This window comes from Stenella coeruleoalba, assembly GCF_951394435.1.
Source record: "Stenella coeruleoalba genome assembly, chromosome: 6".
NCBI classification, from domain to species: domain Eukaryota; kingdom Metazoa; phylum Chordata; class Mammalia; order Artiodactyla; family Delphinidae; genus Stenella; species Stenella coeruleoalba.
Genome location: NC_137151.1, coordinates 39,693,871 through 39,709,828, shown reverse-complemented (window position 1 = coordinate 39,709,828; position 15,958 = coordinate 39,693,871). Strand labels below are relative to the sequence as shown.

The following is a 15,958-nucleotide window of genomic DNA, read 5'->3' as shown; positions in this document are numbered from 1 at the left end:
TCAAGATGTTCTCTATACCCAACTCACTCCTTATGATAGTCATCAAAGATGTTCACAATATAGTTCTATTTTTTCCTTTTTCTGGGCACATGATAAGATGGTACTTCCTGGAAACTTTGTGGTTGGGTGTGACCAACATGATGGGGCCCCACCCCATGCAACTAGCATTGGCCAATGAATTGTGAATCAGAAGTGATGTATGTTTTTTTCCTATATAACATTACTCTGACCCATTTTCTTCATTGCATTTACTGCTTTCTGGATGAATCTAGTTTATGTTCTTATATAATTATTTATTAATGGGAGAATGGTAAAGAAAGCAGGCTCTAAAATTTAATTGTGTGGACTCAAATATCATCCCTGCTGCTTATCATATGTATAACCACAGACAAAGTTTCTGTTTCTGTGAAGTGGGATGCTCTCAATGAGCAGTTCTATTTATTTACGTTTAATTAAAATCAAAAGGAGCAGATAGGTGATCCTTCTTTTCACTGGGTTTTAATCAAATCTTAGATAATTTGAAGTATAAGCAAAATTGAATACCATATAAACTACCATTTATATTCAAGGTATATGGAATGGGTGATAAAGAAAGGGAAGTGTGAAACTGGTCTCCACGTTCCTCTTAGAGTCTGCTGTGGGAGTCAAGGAAAGCTCAGAATCCCTTCCACAGGGGAAAAAAAGGCATGTCAGCACGAAGCATCGTGTATAGTTTCTGAGATTTTATGAATTCCTAAGGCTTACCCATGAATCTCTTGAATTTACAAACACCAGAATAAGAGACCCAATCCTAGATAAATATATACATTTTTTTTTTAAGTAAAATGAGTCAAAGAAAATTACGGACATTAACAGATAAAATGTACACAGGAAGGCAATCTAGAGGAGAATTGTTTCACCATTTAGATTTGAATATTTATGATGGTATATTGTATTTCCTTCTCCAGACTATATCCTCATTTTAAAGTTGCTGTAATCTGGTTGTTTATGGTACCGCTTAATAGATAGTTCACAAAGGTTTTGGACATGTGTAGTTTAAGGAAAAAAAAGAAGGAAAGAAAAGCCTCAGGGAAATACCACATTTGTATTTAAATTTATAAGATAAATGTTTATTTAGAATAAGAAGACAAATGAGTGTATTCACTTATGAAGCACAAATAGATAAACAAAACAATACCAAGCAAAGCGAAGAAATGCAAATAAAATTTTAAAAATCTCAAACAGTAGCAGCATGCTCTCTGCCTTCATAGATTCTCCTTTGATCTGTGTGACCACAACTTATTTTCTTCTGTAAATAATATTGAGCTAAAAGACTACAAGTCTATATGTAAAGTTGCCATATTGCTGGATCAGGAGAAGCATTTCCTTCTCCCAAAGCAACAATTTATATTTTGCAAGTCTCTTTTTGAATCGGGTTTTTCTTTCCAGATTTCTAAGTTTACATAATCTTCTTGAGAATTTCCCATTAAATCACTGAGTTAATTGTTGAGGAACGTAACTCAAAAGAACTAGATCTTTGAAACCAAGTCCAAAATATGTTTAGAAGAGGCAAAGCATTGCACTCACAATAATTAGTGAAACATGGAATTCCTCCCACTACTGCCCATTTTTTGAGGCAACATTGTCCTTGGAGAAATAAAAGATGAAGAGAGGAATGAATGTATGGAATAGAATTTGGCATATACTGTTTAATTTTATTTAGGCTACTAAAATGTTTCCAAATTAGGTCATTTTAAATGTAAAATGTGTTACTTCTTCTCAAGTTTTCCTTACATATTACTATTTTGTTTAGTTATTTAATTAGTCCTCTGGTCATCTCCAGAAGTAATCTAAGTTATAACCTGGAAAGATTAAAGGTTATAAAGAGGAAGGAACCAAACAAAGGCAAAGTAAGGATGAGTAATGTAAATAAATCTGAGGGTGAGATTGGTATAAACAAGCTCATTTCATGAAAAATGATCCATAAATTTGGCTCTAAATTCTTAAAAACTATTGCAAAGAGAGAAACATGATGAGTTTCAGGATTATTCACAAATACCTATTAAAATAACTCATAAAGACAAAAAACTAATTTGTAAAGACAGTAAAGTTAGTATTAATATTAAAGTAAGAGTGGAATAAAATTTTTCCTACAGTTTCTCAGAAGTAGATCAAAATAAAAGAAAAGGGAGTTAGCAGTTGGCCCACTGCCCACATCCACCAAGGAAAAAAATCTGTTAGGGAAAAAATAAAATATAAAGGAATATCTCTGTCTCACTGTTACAACAGGGAGTCATTGATAAAATTCAGTCCAGCTCCACACAAAGCAGTAGTTGTTACCTTATGAGGATGCTAACCCAAGAATCTTACTTTTCAAGGAACTGGAAAAGCGAGATTTTTATAGGAAAGCTTTAGATTTTTAAAAGGTCAATAGTATGTTTACTAAATTAAACATACTGAGGGACAGATTCAATATGGGAGCTGCCAGTCTTCAACTCTTATTTTAAAGAATGTAGAAAAAATCAAAAGACTATACCTTCTATTCTTTACTAAATATTTGGAATCACTGGGTGAGAATAACCTGAAATACAACTTTTGTATGTTATTGGTTGAGCTCATACAACAGGTTGTAAAATTCAACTGAGCCAAAGTTTGTTTAGTTTTGTTTTCATGGATAGTTAAGTACTAGGAAAAAGAACCAAAGGCCATTCACTGCTGTATGGAAGTTGCCTTCTTCATCATAGAATTACTTAGCTGAAAACGCCTTGGAACTCCATTTGATTTGTCTTCTTTTTTCTTCTTGGATACTGAAATCACATAGGATTTTCAAGTTACCTTTAGAAAGATCCCAAGTTTAAAGGCTTCATAGTATATTGTTTGTGAAACCAGTCTCAACATTCTCTACCACTGTAGTAGTTAAGTTGTACTGCTAAATAGGGCACTCTGCATATACTCAATTAAATATGGTAGGAAGTGGCTATATCACATTTCATATATATCATCCAAATGTGCAGACACTCTACCATCTTTATTGATTGTGTCTATGCACCCAAGTATTCTGTTAAATCATGAAGACTCTATATATCCAAAGTCAGAATGATTTGGATGATTAGGAAAGTAGAAAAAGTCTCTGTTTTTGGAAGGGACTTCAATGCCAGCCTAAACTCAGCCCCTTCTCTTTAAATTGGGTGTAATTACTATGTGTTCTTAGGAGTAGCTACTTTTGGAAATTAGGTTTTCCGTGAATTGGAACTCCTATTTTCTACCAACAGAACTTTTTTACTCTTACTTCAGTTGGGATCCTTTTTATCTCTTTTTTTACTTAGGTGTTATTTCAGCATTACTACTTTAAGAATACTTGGGCAGTAGAAGCAAGTCTGTTCTGTGCATCTTTAAAATATTGTATCAACTGACGTAGTATAGTTGTTGAAATTCTTTAAATAAACAAATCAGGAAATGAACTATCTATATCATAGAAAATAACAACAAAAAATGTTAGTGAAAATAATCATTTAGACATATCCAATTTATTCCTCCCAACGACCCTGCAGGCTCTCTACTTTCCACGTGAACAAACAGAGGTCTCAAAAGATTAAGTAGCTGCCTTGGTGATAGAAGTGTTATTATTAGCTTTGACCTTAATTTAGTCTACTCCTACCTCATAACCACGTGATTCTGTTGACCTGAAGCAAACTGACTGACAGATATTTCTCCAGTGAAGATGAGGTTATTCAGGATCAGCAGAAAATCTCAATTTAGGGTGTGAAACACTGGTGAGCCGTGTGCAAGTTCCCACATGGGAAGGGAAAGAGAACACTTTTATAGAAAGGAAAAGAAATTTGGGAGGGCTGTAGTAAACAAAGAGTCCAAGGATTTTCATTGACAGAGTCCTTTCCTGGAAAGAAGAAGTGTCATTATTCTCCTGCTGGGCTTTGCTGTCATTGCAGGATATGAGAGCTTTCCCTTCTGGTCTCTCACCTCTATTTAATTGAGGATTCTTTTTATTAATTTTTTTTTTACATTTTTATCTTTTGATTAAGATCTTTTGCTGAAAGCATCACTGATCAAGAGTCAGATATTCTAGATTCAGTGGCTTTTTGTCCCTCAGTGTCAGGAAAGACCATTTCCAGTAGTGTCTCAGACTGGAAACCTAGTAAGGTCACATTTAAGTAACAAGGAGGGGCAGGAGAGAAAACTCTCAGGCACTTTTTATTTAAAGTCCATACGTCATCAAGATCATAGACCCTGGAGATAATCTGAATCTTTATGTCAGCATCGAAGGTTGGTGACAAACTTCCAACAGGCCTGGTATAGATAACTTGCGAAAGCTGTGTCTTCAGATGTCGACTGCCTCAACTTCCGAGAAGTATTTCCTTTCAGGTCACTGGATGATGTGCAGGTCCAGTCAGGGTTCTGCACCTTCTTTAGGTGTGTCACATGAATCAAGAGTCTATTCCTTGGAGTTTGGTGGCACAAGTGTTGGTTAACAGTACTTAATATGGTCTTTCCAGCAAGGTTGAGGGAAATTCTTCTGGTAGTGTCTTTTCCAATAGACGAAATCCCCAGGTTCCAAGGTATTTGTCTCCCAAGGGCACACTGTGAAAAGACTGCTCTACCAAAGCTTGGTTATTTTTAATAAAAGCAAGCAGGCCTTTTCAATACTACAGTATCTCTCCTTTTATAAGTTATGGATAAAAAAAGCAGGAGTCAAGTTCATTGGGCATCCTGGGACTATCTCAAAGGGTGAAAGTTTATGAATTCCCAAAAGGATGGATCTGAAATTTAAAAGGACCAATGGCAATGCTTTTGGCCAAGGTATTTGGAGGACCTCTACAAATTTTGCCAGTTAGTAATAATAAATGCCATTAGTGTGTTCAACTATACTTGAGGATTGAGGGTTGTAATCATAGTGAAAGTGTTGTAAAACCAGACAAACATCACAGACTTGTCAAAGCACCTAGCCCTTAAAATGGATTCCCAGATTGCTATAAAGTTTGAGAAGAGCTCCTCCAAGTAGGGATAATCTTTCCCAAAAGGAATTTAGCCACAGAAAAGGCAATAGCCTGTCTGTGAGGGAAGGCTTCAGTCCAGCGGGAAAACATACAGACTGTGGATGAAACGTGTTTATATCCATGAGATGGAGGAAGTTGTATGAAATCCATCTTCCAGACTTTGAATTGTCCATTAGACAGTTTAAAATATCCAGAAGCAGTACAAATAGGCTTCCCTGGATTATACTTCAGACAAGTAGGACAAGGGAGGTAGGCACTTTTTGCAGCCTTGTTAATGTTTCCCCAACAATATTGATTCATCATTTTGTCAATAGACCAATAGTTTAGTGTATGTAGTATGATGAGGAGTGGGGATTTTAGAGTCTTTGGTAGTACTGAGTTATTTGGTCCAAACCAGAGCTTTCTCTTTTTTCCAAACAAACAATTGTTAACTTTCCAATCTTGTTTTTCCTTTTCTGAGTTAGGCTTTTCATTGTTAGGCTTCTGTAGCCAGTTTTTCTAAATTATCATTTGGGGAGATGTCCCTTTGGATAATGACAGAGGTTTGTCTGCTGTTGGTCCCTTTAAGGACAGCATTCCTTGCAGACATATAAGCAAGGTGATTTCCCTTAGTTTCCAGAGAGTCAAGTTTAGCATGCATCAGAATCTTAATAATAGCTAAAATGGAAGGTAAAAGTATTGTGTTCAATAATTCCTGAACATAAGGACTATTTTTTTTTTTTTTTTTTTTTTTTTTTTTTTTTTGCGGTACGCGGGCCTCTCACTGTTGTGGCCTCTCCTGTTGCGGAGCACAGGCTCCAGACGCGCAGGCTCAGCGTCCATGGCTCACGGGCCCAGCCGCTCCGCAGCATGTGGGATCTTCCCGGACCGGAGCACAAACCCGTGTTCCCTGCATCGGCAGGCGGACTCTCAACCACTGTGCCACCAGGGAAGCCCCATAAGGACTATTTTTAATTTTATTTCCACTGGAAATGAGGAAGCAACTTTCCACAACATTCCAAAATCATGAGCTCCTCTGAAAGCATATCTCTATCAGTATAAACACTGGCAATTTTGTCCTTGACTAAAGTACAAGCCCGTGTAAGGGTGTGTAATTCAGCCTGTTGGGCCAAAGTAGTCATAAGTAAAGACACTGCCTTAACAACATCAAAAGGAGTTATAATAACATAACCACCACAATATTTGTCATTGCTATCTTTTAAACAAGAACCATCAGTGAACCATGAGAAGTCAACACTACCCAGTGGAATTTCCTGTAGATCATTACAAGGAGTCAGGAGGTTGTCTATCAACATTCAGCAGTCATGAAGGACGTTGTTGGTGACAGAAGGGAGAAGAGTAGCCAGGTTAAAGTTATTATCATGTAAAAGAGTTACGTGAAGGACAGATAACAAAGGGACTTCACAGGATATGAGGCAGCTAGCTGAGAAGTGTTGAGTATGTTGAGAATTCAGGTTGACTTCTGCATGAGGTACAAAAATGATTAAAGGACATTCCACAGTTTTCTCAGTGGCTTTAACAAAAAGGGCAGTGGCTGCAGTGATTGTAAGGCAAGGAAGTGGCTGCAGTGATTCTAATACATGTGCCACAGGGTCCAGCTGCTGGCTATAACACCCTGTGCATGGATGGTGGTTGCCAAGTTTTTGGGTGAGTACCCCAAAGTTATTCCCTTTTCTTGTCATCTATGCAAGAGTAAAAGGGAATCCGATAATAAGGAAGCCCAAAGGCAGGTGGGTTCATCAGACTCTCCTTGAGGGCCTTGAGGGCTATGTCAATCAGTTCTTCCCACAAAACTGGGTCAGGTGGTTGTTATTGTTGAGAAAAACATAAAAAATTTGGCTTTAAAAGAGAAATTTGGAATCCAATTTCAGCAATAACCAACTGGTCTGAGAAAACTTCACAGTAGCCCTTAGTCTGGGGTTTGGGGAAACTTAGGACACCATGAAGTGTATCTGGATCTAGGTGTAGCCCTTGTCCTGATATTGGATGACTAAAATATTGAACCTGGTTTTGGGCAAACTGCAATTTTTCTTTGGCGACCTTAAGTCCTTTTAAGGCCAAATGCTTTATTAAGTGGACGCTGCCTTCCTGTGAAGAGGTTTAAGAAGGAGGGCAAAGAAGCAACTCAATTGATTTTTGCTAATTTTTGCTAATTGAGAAAATTTGCTAATTTTCTCAATTAGCAATTTTCACTCAATGCTGGGCCTGACCTTCACTGATGAGCATATGAAGTAGCTGATATAAGTTAGAGAAACCTGGTTGGTGAGTTTGAGTGATTATATTAAATTCCTCAGCAAAACTATGAGGGTCTTTGGTTACTTTGGGAAAATCTTTGACTATGGCTCACAGTTCAGCTTAGTTCAGGGAGTACAAGATATTAAAGATTTAGCCTCTGGACCTTCAGAAGGCTTAATTTTAAAGAAACATGTTCTGACAGGTTCAGAGGAAAAGGGAAGTTTGGCCAGAGAATGAGTATGGGGAGATTGAGGGGACAGTGGAGGCATAGGCAGCATAGAAGGGAAGGAGGGAGATGGCACCAGAGGTGGAGCCTGAGACACAGACGCCAAGGAAGAAGAGCCTGAGGCTTTGAGAGCCACTTTATCTTTCTTTCATAATTTCTTTTCCTCAGTTAATCTTAAAATCTTATTTTGCAGAGAGGCAATTTTAGAGTCCTGAGTATATTGCGAAGCCCCAAAATGCCAATTGAAATAAGCATTCCACTCAGTTCTGGAAATTTGTGAGCTATTGAAGCTCAATTTGGTTTTAAGGAAATAAAGTTTGGGGATTTCTGAAATTCCCCATAACAGCCATTGATATTCTAAATTGCCTTTGGTCAGGTTGGTCCATTTAGTTAGTAGTGCCCATGAGGAAGGACTGTGGCTTTTAAACATAAAATTGACCAGAGTCCCTATAACGGAGGAGACCTTCAAAATACTTAGATAACTGGAGTCTCATTTCCTAGAGGTTTTTCCTCTAGAGTGAAGAACAATTTTCAAACAGCTTAAACAGCTTACAGCACAACTGGTTCGATTCAGACAGCTTGTAAGACAATCCCAGCCAATTCAAAGGAAACAGCTTAAAGGAGCCAGGCCAAAGACTTTTTCAGCCAGTTTCCAGAGAATCGTCCTTTCAAAAGAATAGGCCAAAGGCTGAAAAACCTGGCACTGTTGCAGAGAACCCCTGTTTTCAGAGGAATGGGTCAAAGATTAGCCAGCTTCAGGTGAAGCAATTCCTGTTCCGAAGGGAATATGCAAAGCTAACCAGTTTCAGTGAAAGAGCCTGATATCAAAATCAGACCCAAGTGCCAAACAAGTACTCACATGCAGAACAAGGCCTTAACCAGAAAGACAAAAGCTTTAAGTAGATTCTGAATAAAGCCTGGAGAGCTCCAGATGGAAAGAGGGTGTGAGTTTGGATCTAAGAGAAAGACTTGCCTTTAAACTCCAGGGTCAGCAGGAAAAGCAGTGAGCAGCAATAGACTCAGCTGTGGGTACTGCACCTGTATATTCACCAGCCCCAGAGCCATCGAGAGTCTTCTCTGGTCCCCATATGGGCCACCAAAATGTTGACCTAAAACAAATTGAGAGCCAGATATTTCTCCAGCAAAGCCTGGTATATTTGGGATTGGCGAAGAATTGCAATTTGGAGTCTGTACCATGGTGAGCTATGTGCAAGTTCCCTCACAGCAAGGAAAAAGGAATGCTTTTATAGAAAGTAAAAAAGGAAAATGGGAGGGCTCTAGTAAACAGCAAGTCCATGGATTTTCATAGGCTGAGTCCTTGACAGGAAAGAAGAGTCTTTCTTCTTCCTGTTGGGCTCTGTTACAGCTGCAGGGTGTAAGAGATCTCCCCTTCTGGTCTCCCAACTCTACTTAACTGAGGTTTCTGTCTATTGATAGTTTTACAATTCCTACCAAATCAGCTCATTGAGTAATGAGAAACTCACCTGGACTTGCTTCAATTTTATAGTGATGTAGAATAATTGCTTTTATAGATATAATGTAAATTAATTGTTGGCTGTAGCTACCTGAGATGCACAATAAACTTGTTACATTAAAACTTTGGTCTAGAAAAATGAATACTAAGATATTTACTTTACAACAGTATTTGGAGATTCTGGTTATTATATCTCATAATATTAGATATTAAAACAAATTTAATGTACTGCCAATTACGGTCATATTTTTCAACTGTTATACTGTAAAAGCATCTATATGCCCAACATTTATTTTTCCTTATTCTTGTTTATGCTTACCTACAAAATTTAACCTATATTTTTAGTCATCAGGTTTTGAGTGATAATGTTATCTGGGCACTATGTGAATTATTAATTGATAAATTGACTTTGATTGCATAGTGCCTCATAAAATTCTTTTGTGTCTGTTCTGAGTCTAAACTTGAAATCTTATGTCCTGAATAATTTTTTTAATTATCTGAGGGTTTTATTTTTCAACATTTTGGACATTATTCTTCAAAGATTTTGTTAGAATGTACTTCTTATTTTCTTTTTGGTTGTTTACCTGTTACCAGTGTGAAAGAAATTATCTAAAGAGATGTCACAAGATCAACAAAAGTCTAAACATTTGGAGTAGAATGTGAAATCTCTTTTATGTGCTATAGACAAAATACCTTCAACAATCACACTGATACTAATTAAAATCACAACAGAATATCCACATACTATCTTACTGCTCTTTCTTTTTTTCCCTAACGTTCATCACCTTTAGAAATTCTGTGGGAGGCAAGAATTATTTTCTCTAATTATTAAAGTTTCTAAAACAAATTTGAAAATGCTAGAGAGTATTGCAACTATTAAACAATAAAGTAAAAATAGATTCTCTCTAGGATCATTATAATGCCTAAAGAAAGAAAAAAATTGAAAAAAAATATTATCAAGTAAAATCATAATTTCTCTCTTGTCTTCCTCTCTCTGCCTCTCTCCCTCATTTCAATTTAAGAGATTCGTTCTCCTGCTGGTTGTAATGGGAATGAATTTCAATGTCACCCTGATGGAAATTGCATTCCTGATCTGTGGCGCTGTGATGGGGAAAAAGACTGTGAAGATGGTAGTGATGAAAAAGGCTGCAGTGGTACCTTACGATTGTGTGATCACAAAACCAAGTTTTCCTGTCACAGTACAGGTAAGCAGAACACTGAGTTCAACTTCTACCTCAGGCCTGCTTCCTTGATGTAGGTTCCTTTGGGGCCCTCCTCAATCCATATCTCACCTTCATAAAAAGTATCCTTGTGTTTCTAGTAGGTTTGCTCACATTCTGTACATGACAGTAATAGTAGGTAACATTTATTGAGAACTATCTGTGGACTTGGCACAGTTCTAAGAATGTTCTCTACATGAACTCATTTCATCATGCTAATTCACAATGAGAAAACTGAGGCGGAGAGCAGTTTTTAACTTTCTCAAATTAAAAAGTCAAAAGAATTTTTAACTTGCTGGCTCACAGAGCCAGCATGGAAGAAATGGGATTTGAAACCAGGCAATCTGGATTCAGAGTCTGGAATTTCAGAGTCCAGAAAGAGACATGTGTGCTAAACCCACTTACAGCATTCCCCTTTTCATAGATAAATCCTTATCATAAAATTTAATGAAGATGACTAGGGAAAAAAGGCATAATTATATGCATTTATTTTCAACCAGTTTCCTAAATTTTATTGTGCTGTCGCTAGACTCCATTAAGATGAAGGTGATGACTTTCAAATCATTCAAACCTTTGATTTGTTTTGAGAGTCACTGAAGCTTTTTTTTTATAAGTTATTCTAATATTATGATGTTTCCATGTTGTTTTTCTCCATACAGTAGGTGCTACCTAACATGAAAAACTAACTTATTTACTTCCTTCTCTATGCCAGATGATGAGCTGAAGTTTAGAGAATTAACTCTTGTGGTATAATTTGTGAAATGATTGGTATCATTATCCAGATAACCCATGGAAAGAATTTTTTGTAGATTTTAGGATACATTCTGGAATCATCTCTGGGAGTTCTTCTTAATGTGAAATTGCTTCCGAATTGCTCAATCAGGAGTTCTTGGTGATTCATTTTGCCCTTTATTAAGTATTTCAACCAAAACATAGAAATGAAAAGGTATCACAGCTGTGAGTAAGCAGATACTTTAGGAACCACATGGCCCATGAGCATTTAACAATATAAAAAGGAGTTGTGTTTCTTTTCTTAAACACACCTCCTGGGTATAATTAAGCCTGTAAATAAGAGATAAAGAAATAAATATAAGCTAACATGGGCATAGGTAAATAAATACTCCTGAGGCCTACTCCTAGGAGTAGGAGTAGTGAGGGAGTTGTATTTTCAAATGATTATTTTTCCAACAATATTTTTAACAGGTAACTCTCTTCAATTATCACATAAAGATTCTTAGTTTGGGAGTTATTGGTTAGAAGAATGTGACTTTGAGTTTAGAAATTATCATAATGGAACATTTCATATTAGTTGAAAATCAATAGATGAATAACTTATTAAATGAATGAATTATTAACTAAATAAGCAAGTTTTTATTTAACAGGCTAATTCTGATGCCAAAGAGCCCGTTATTTGACTCAGGCTAACATTATTCTAAGTGCATATTTTTTCTCCTGTTGCTTCTGGCATTTGTTTGATTGGACGAATGCTGAAATATATCAGATAACAGTCTTTAACAGGTATACGACTAAGGAACTAGCAAGGCTATAGGAAAACAAAATAAAAATATTAATTTACTTGGAATATCCTGAGCTAAAACTAACTGAATATGCTATCAAGATTTAGCAAATTTAGAGGTAAAACCAGGCTGAAATTTCCTTATGAAGAAAGAAATTATAAATGCCTTCATAGTAAAGTAATTTCTAAAAGCTGTATGTTAGTAAAAACTGGTTTGAACTGTCTATGACAGAAAACATGGAGAGAAAACACATAAATAATAAATAACAGGGTTAAGTAAAGTTAATAGAAAATTTCAAGTGTTGTGATTTATCTTGTATGTGTGTATTGATATGAAATAGCTCTTATGAAATAGTTTTTTCTGTATATGACTCAACTTAAAAATAAAACCTTAATTATGATGAAGATGGCTGATGTAGGGAGGAAAAAACCTTTTCCTCTACCCACACAGAGGGGACAAAGGAAAAGGACTTTGAGTTTATAGGGATGGCAAATTGTGGAAAGGTAGATATATGGGAAAACTAATGGAAGATAAAGGCTACTTAATAACATTTGTGTAGGTCAATTTTGATACTGACTTTCCATCATCTTCATGGCCTTAGAACTTCCCTGAGGAAGTGTTTTATGGCACTTCTCATTTCTCAAAAGTTTATGCTTTTAGTCAGATAGGGGAAGCTACAGAAGACTTCTTTCTGCATCTACTGAATCTCAAATGCTTCAGCTCAAAATAATCCTTATGATAAAGTGTCATATTTTGGAAGTAGTGTATTTTGATCCCACACAGTGGATATCTTAGGAGAATTGGATCCTGAGAGACATTTTTATGCATGTTGATTTGGGATTTGAGTTATCCACTTAATAATGTTAAGATGTTTGTATCAAATGGTCATCATGTAAACCAAAATTTAATATTAAAAAGCAGAACTGCAATAAAACTCATGTTGCATTGTAAAAGGGAAATGTGGTATAACATAGCGACTACAATTGATGATACTGTATTGTATAACTAAAATTTGCTAAGAGTGGAACTTAAGTGTTCTCACAATAAATGAATGAATGAATGAATGAATAAATATCCACAGAATGTGAAAGGTAATAATTTAACCATTGATCTGCTTCTAATTTAATCCCTGGCTTAAATATAGTAAAGCAAAATGTGTCAAACCACTTGAGGAGTAATAATTCACAATGTATGAATATTTATGGACATTGCGGATATTAAAGTGAACCACAAATATACACATTGGATTAAAAATATGTACACATCTATAATCTTTGTGATATTTTTAAGTTTAATTAAATTCTCAGCTTTACAAGCTAAAAGACCTTTAAACTATTCAAGATGTTGAATTCAGAGTTCATATTCATTTTTTAAAAAATTCTGAATGCTAGCTTGAGCATTTAAAAGTTTTCAGGGCAATCAATTTATATTTGTTGATTACAATGGCTTTTATACATAAATTGCTATCATTAGTATAAAAACAGGCACATTACTGTTTCTTTATTCCAATAAAGGAAAGAATGAGAGCTAAATTAAGTTAAAGTACAATTCAACCATTATCATCTTAGAGTCTCTAATCTCAGAGGGTCTATCTTTGACCAAGAACTATACTCTCCCACATCTGGTCTCTCACAAATTGCAGTTAGGGTGACCTTTGAACAGCAGGGGTTTGAACTACATCCATTTATATGCAAAATTTTTAAAATAAATACATTGGAAACTTTTTTTGGAGATTGGCAAGAATTTGCAAAAACTAACAGAGGAACCACATAGCCTAGAAATATTGAAAAAATTAAGAAAAAGGTACATCATGAATGCATAAAATATATGTAGATACTTGTCTATTTTATCTATTGCTACCATAAAATCTACACAAATCTATTATAAAAAGTTAAAATTTATCAAAACTTACAAACACTTAACATACCAGACACGGTGCCATTTGCAGTCAACAGAAGTCTAAACAAATGTAAAGATACAGTATTAAATTACTGCAAAAAGTTAACTGTAGTACATATTGTAATAATTTTGTAGCTACCTTCTGCTGCTATTTCGGTGAGCTCAAGTGTTGCTAGCATCTGCTTAAAATGTCATATGACACTAATCATCTCCAGGTGAGCAGTTTATCTCTCCAGTAAACTGCATATCGAAAAAAAAAAGTGATCTCTTTTGGTTCTTGCGTATTTTTCATTGTGTTTAGCACAATGCCATAAACCTTGAATAACACCATGGGACCCATATGAAGTGCCACTGTTGAGGCTGGAAGTGCTCCCAAGAAGCAGAGAAAAGTCATGACATTACAAGAAAAAGTTGAATTGATTAATATATACTGTAGATTGAGGTCTGGAGTGGCGGTTGCCCATCATTTCAAGATAATGAATCCAGCATAAGGACCATTGTAAGAGAAGAAAAGGAAATTTGTGAAGCCATTGCTGCAGCTATGCCAGCAGGTGTGAAAACCTTGCACTTTTTCTGAAATACCTTTATATCTTGTATTGAAAATGCAGCTTTTATGTGACTGCACCATTGCTATAAGAAAGGTATACCTAAAGACTCTAATATGATTCGGGAAAAAGTGAAGTCATTATATGACAACTTAAAGCAAAAGGAAAGTGAAGGATCTAAAGGTGGAGAATTTAATGCCAGCAAAGGATGGTTTCATAAGTTTAGTAAGAGGCTTGGCTTTAGAAAATGTCAGTATAACAAGAGAAGCAGCTTCTGCCAACCAAGAGGTAGCAGATGAGTTACAGATGCCATTAAGAAAATCATTGAAAAGAAAGGATATCTGCCTGAACGGGTTTTTAATTCAGACAAAAGTACCCTACTCTGGAAAAAAAAAATCCACAAAGGACATTTATTAGTAAGGAAGAGAAGTGAGCACCAGGATTTAAATCAGAAAGGGGTAGGCTAACTTTACTGGTCTGTTCAATGCAACAGGGCTTATGATCAGGACTGCCCTTATCTATAAAGCTGCAAACCCCTGGGCCTTGAGGGGAAAAGTAAATACCAGCTGGTCAATCTTCTGATTGTACAAAAAGAAGGCCTCGACAATGAGAACCACTTTCCTGGACTGGTTTCATTAATGCTTTGTCCCTGAAGTCAGGAAGTACCTTGCCAGTAAGGGACTGCCTTTTAAAGTTCTTTTGATGTTGGACAATGTCCCCTGGCCACCCAGAACCCCATGAATTCAACACTGAATGTGTCAAACTGGTTTATTTACCCCCCAAAAATATGTCTCTAATTCAGCACCTAGATCAGCAAGTCATAGGACCTTTAAGGCTCATTACACAAAATGAGCCTTTTCCTTTTCTCAAAGGAAAGTATTGTCAATGCTATGGAAGAGGACCCCAACAGAGAGAACATCATGAAAGTCTGAAAGGATTACACCATTGAAGATGCCATCATTATTACAGAAAAGGCTGTGAAAGCCATCAAACCCGAAACAATAAATTGCTGCTGGAGAAACTGTGTCCAGATGTTGTGCATGACTTCACAGGATCTGCAGGAGAGCCAATCAAGGAAATTATGAAAGAGGTTGTAGATATGGCAGAACAAGTTGGTTGTGGGGAGTGAAGGGTTTTAAGATATGGATCTTGAAGAAATTCAAGAACTAATAGACACCATACCAGAGGAATTAACAAAATACAACTTGATGGAGATGAATGCTTCTGAACTAGTGCCAGACGATAAGGAAGAAGACTGAGAAGAAGCAGTGCCAGGAAAAAACTAACGTTAGGCAGTTCGGCAGAAGGGTTACAGTTATTCAAGATGCTTTTGACTTCTTTTATGGCATGAACCCTTCTACGATACAGGCACTGAAACAAAAGCAAATGATAAAAGAAGAATTAGTACCATAAAGAAACATTTTTAGAGAATTGAGAGAGCGTAAAAGTCAGAGAGAAATTACAGTGTATTTCTGCGAAGTTACAGAGAGTGTGCCTGCCTCTCTTGCCTCCCATTCGACCTCCTCCACCTCTGCCACCCCTGAGACAGCAAGACCGTCTTCTCCTTTCCTCCCCCTCCTCAGCCTACTCAGCATGAAGATGACAAGAATGAAGGCTCTTATGATGGTCTGTTTCCACTTAATAAATAGTAAATAATCATCATGTTCTACTATTAATAAACTTATCTGCTGTATATGTGTGTGAGTGTTTTTGTGTAAAAATCTAATAACTGTACAGCAAGAACTGTATGAGAAGTTTTTGTGTCATCATCATTATCACCTAAGTATTCATGATGTAGAACATCATGTGCAAGACTTGTATTGAAGTGGATAGCCTATCCTAACAGAGATA

At 36.3% G+C, this 15,958-nt stretch overlaps 1 protein-coding gene across 9 annotated transcripts in view; it reads left to right on the top strand.

Annotated features, from left to right (window-relative positions):
* Positions 1-15,958, top strand: part of LRP1B (LDL receptor related protein 1B) — a 1,831,517-nt gene that overhangs the window by 1,159,583 nt on the left and 655,976 nt on the right. For all 9 annotated transcript variants that reach the window (XR_013828854.1, XM_079925113.1, XM_079925117.1 and 6 more), the window contains one exon: positions 9,949-10,131. Coding sequence is in view for 8 of the 9 variants with exons in the window: in XM_079925113.1 (XP_079781239.1) it covers positions 9,949-10,131 (183 nt within the window). In the remaining variant the exon portion in view is untranslated. The remainder of the gene's footprint in view (positions 1-9,948; positions 10,132-15,958) is intronic.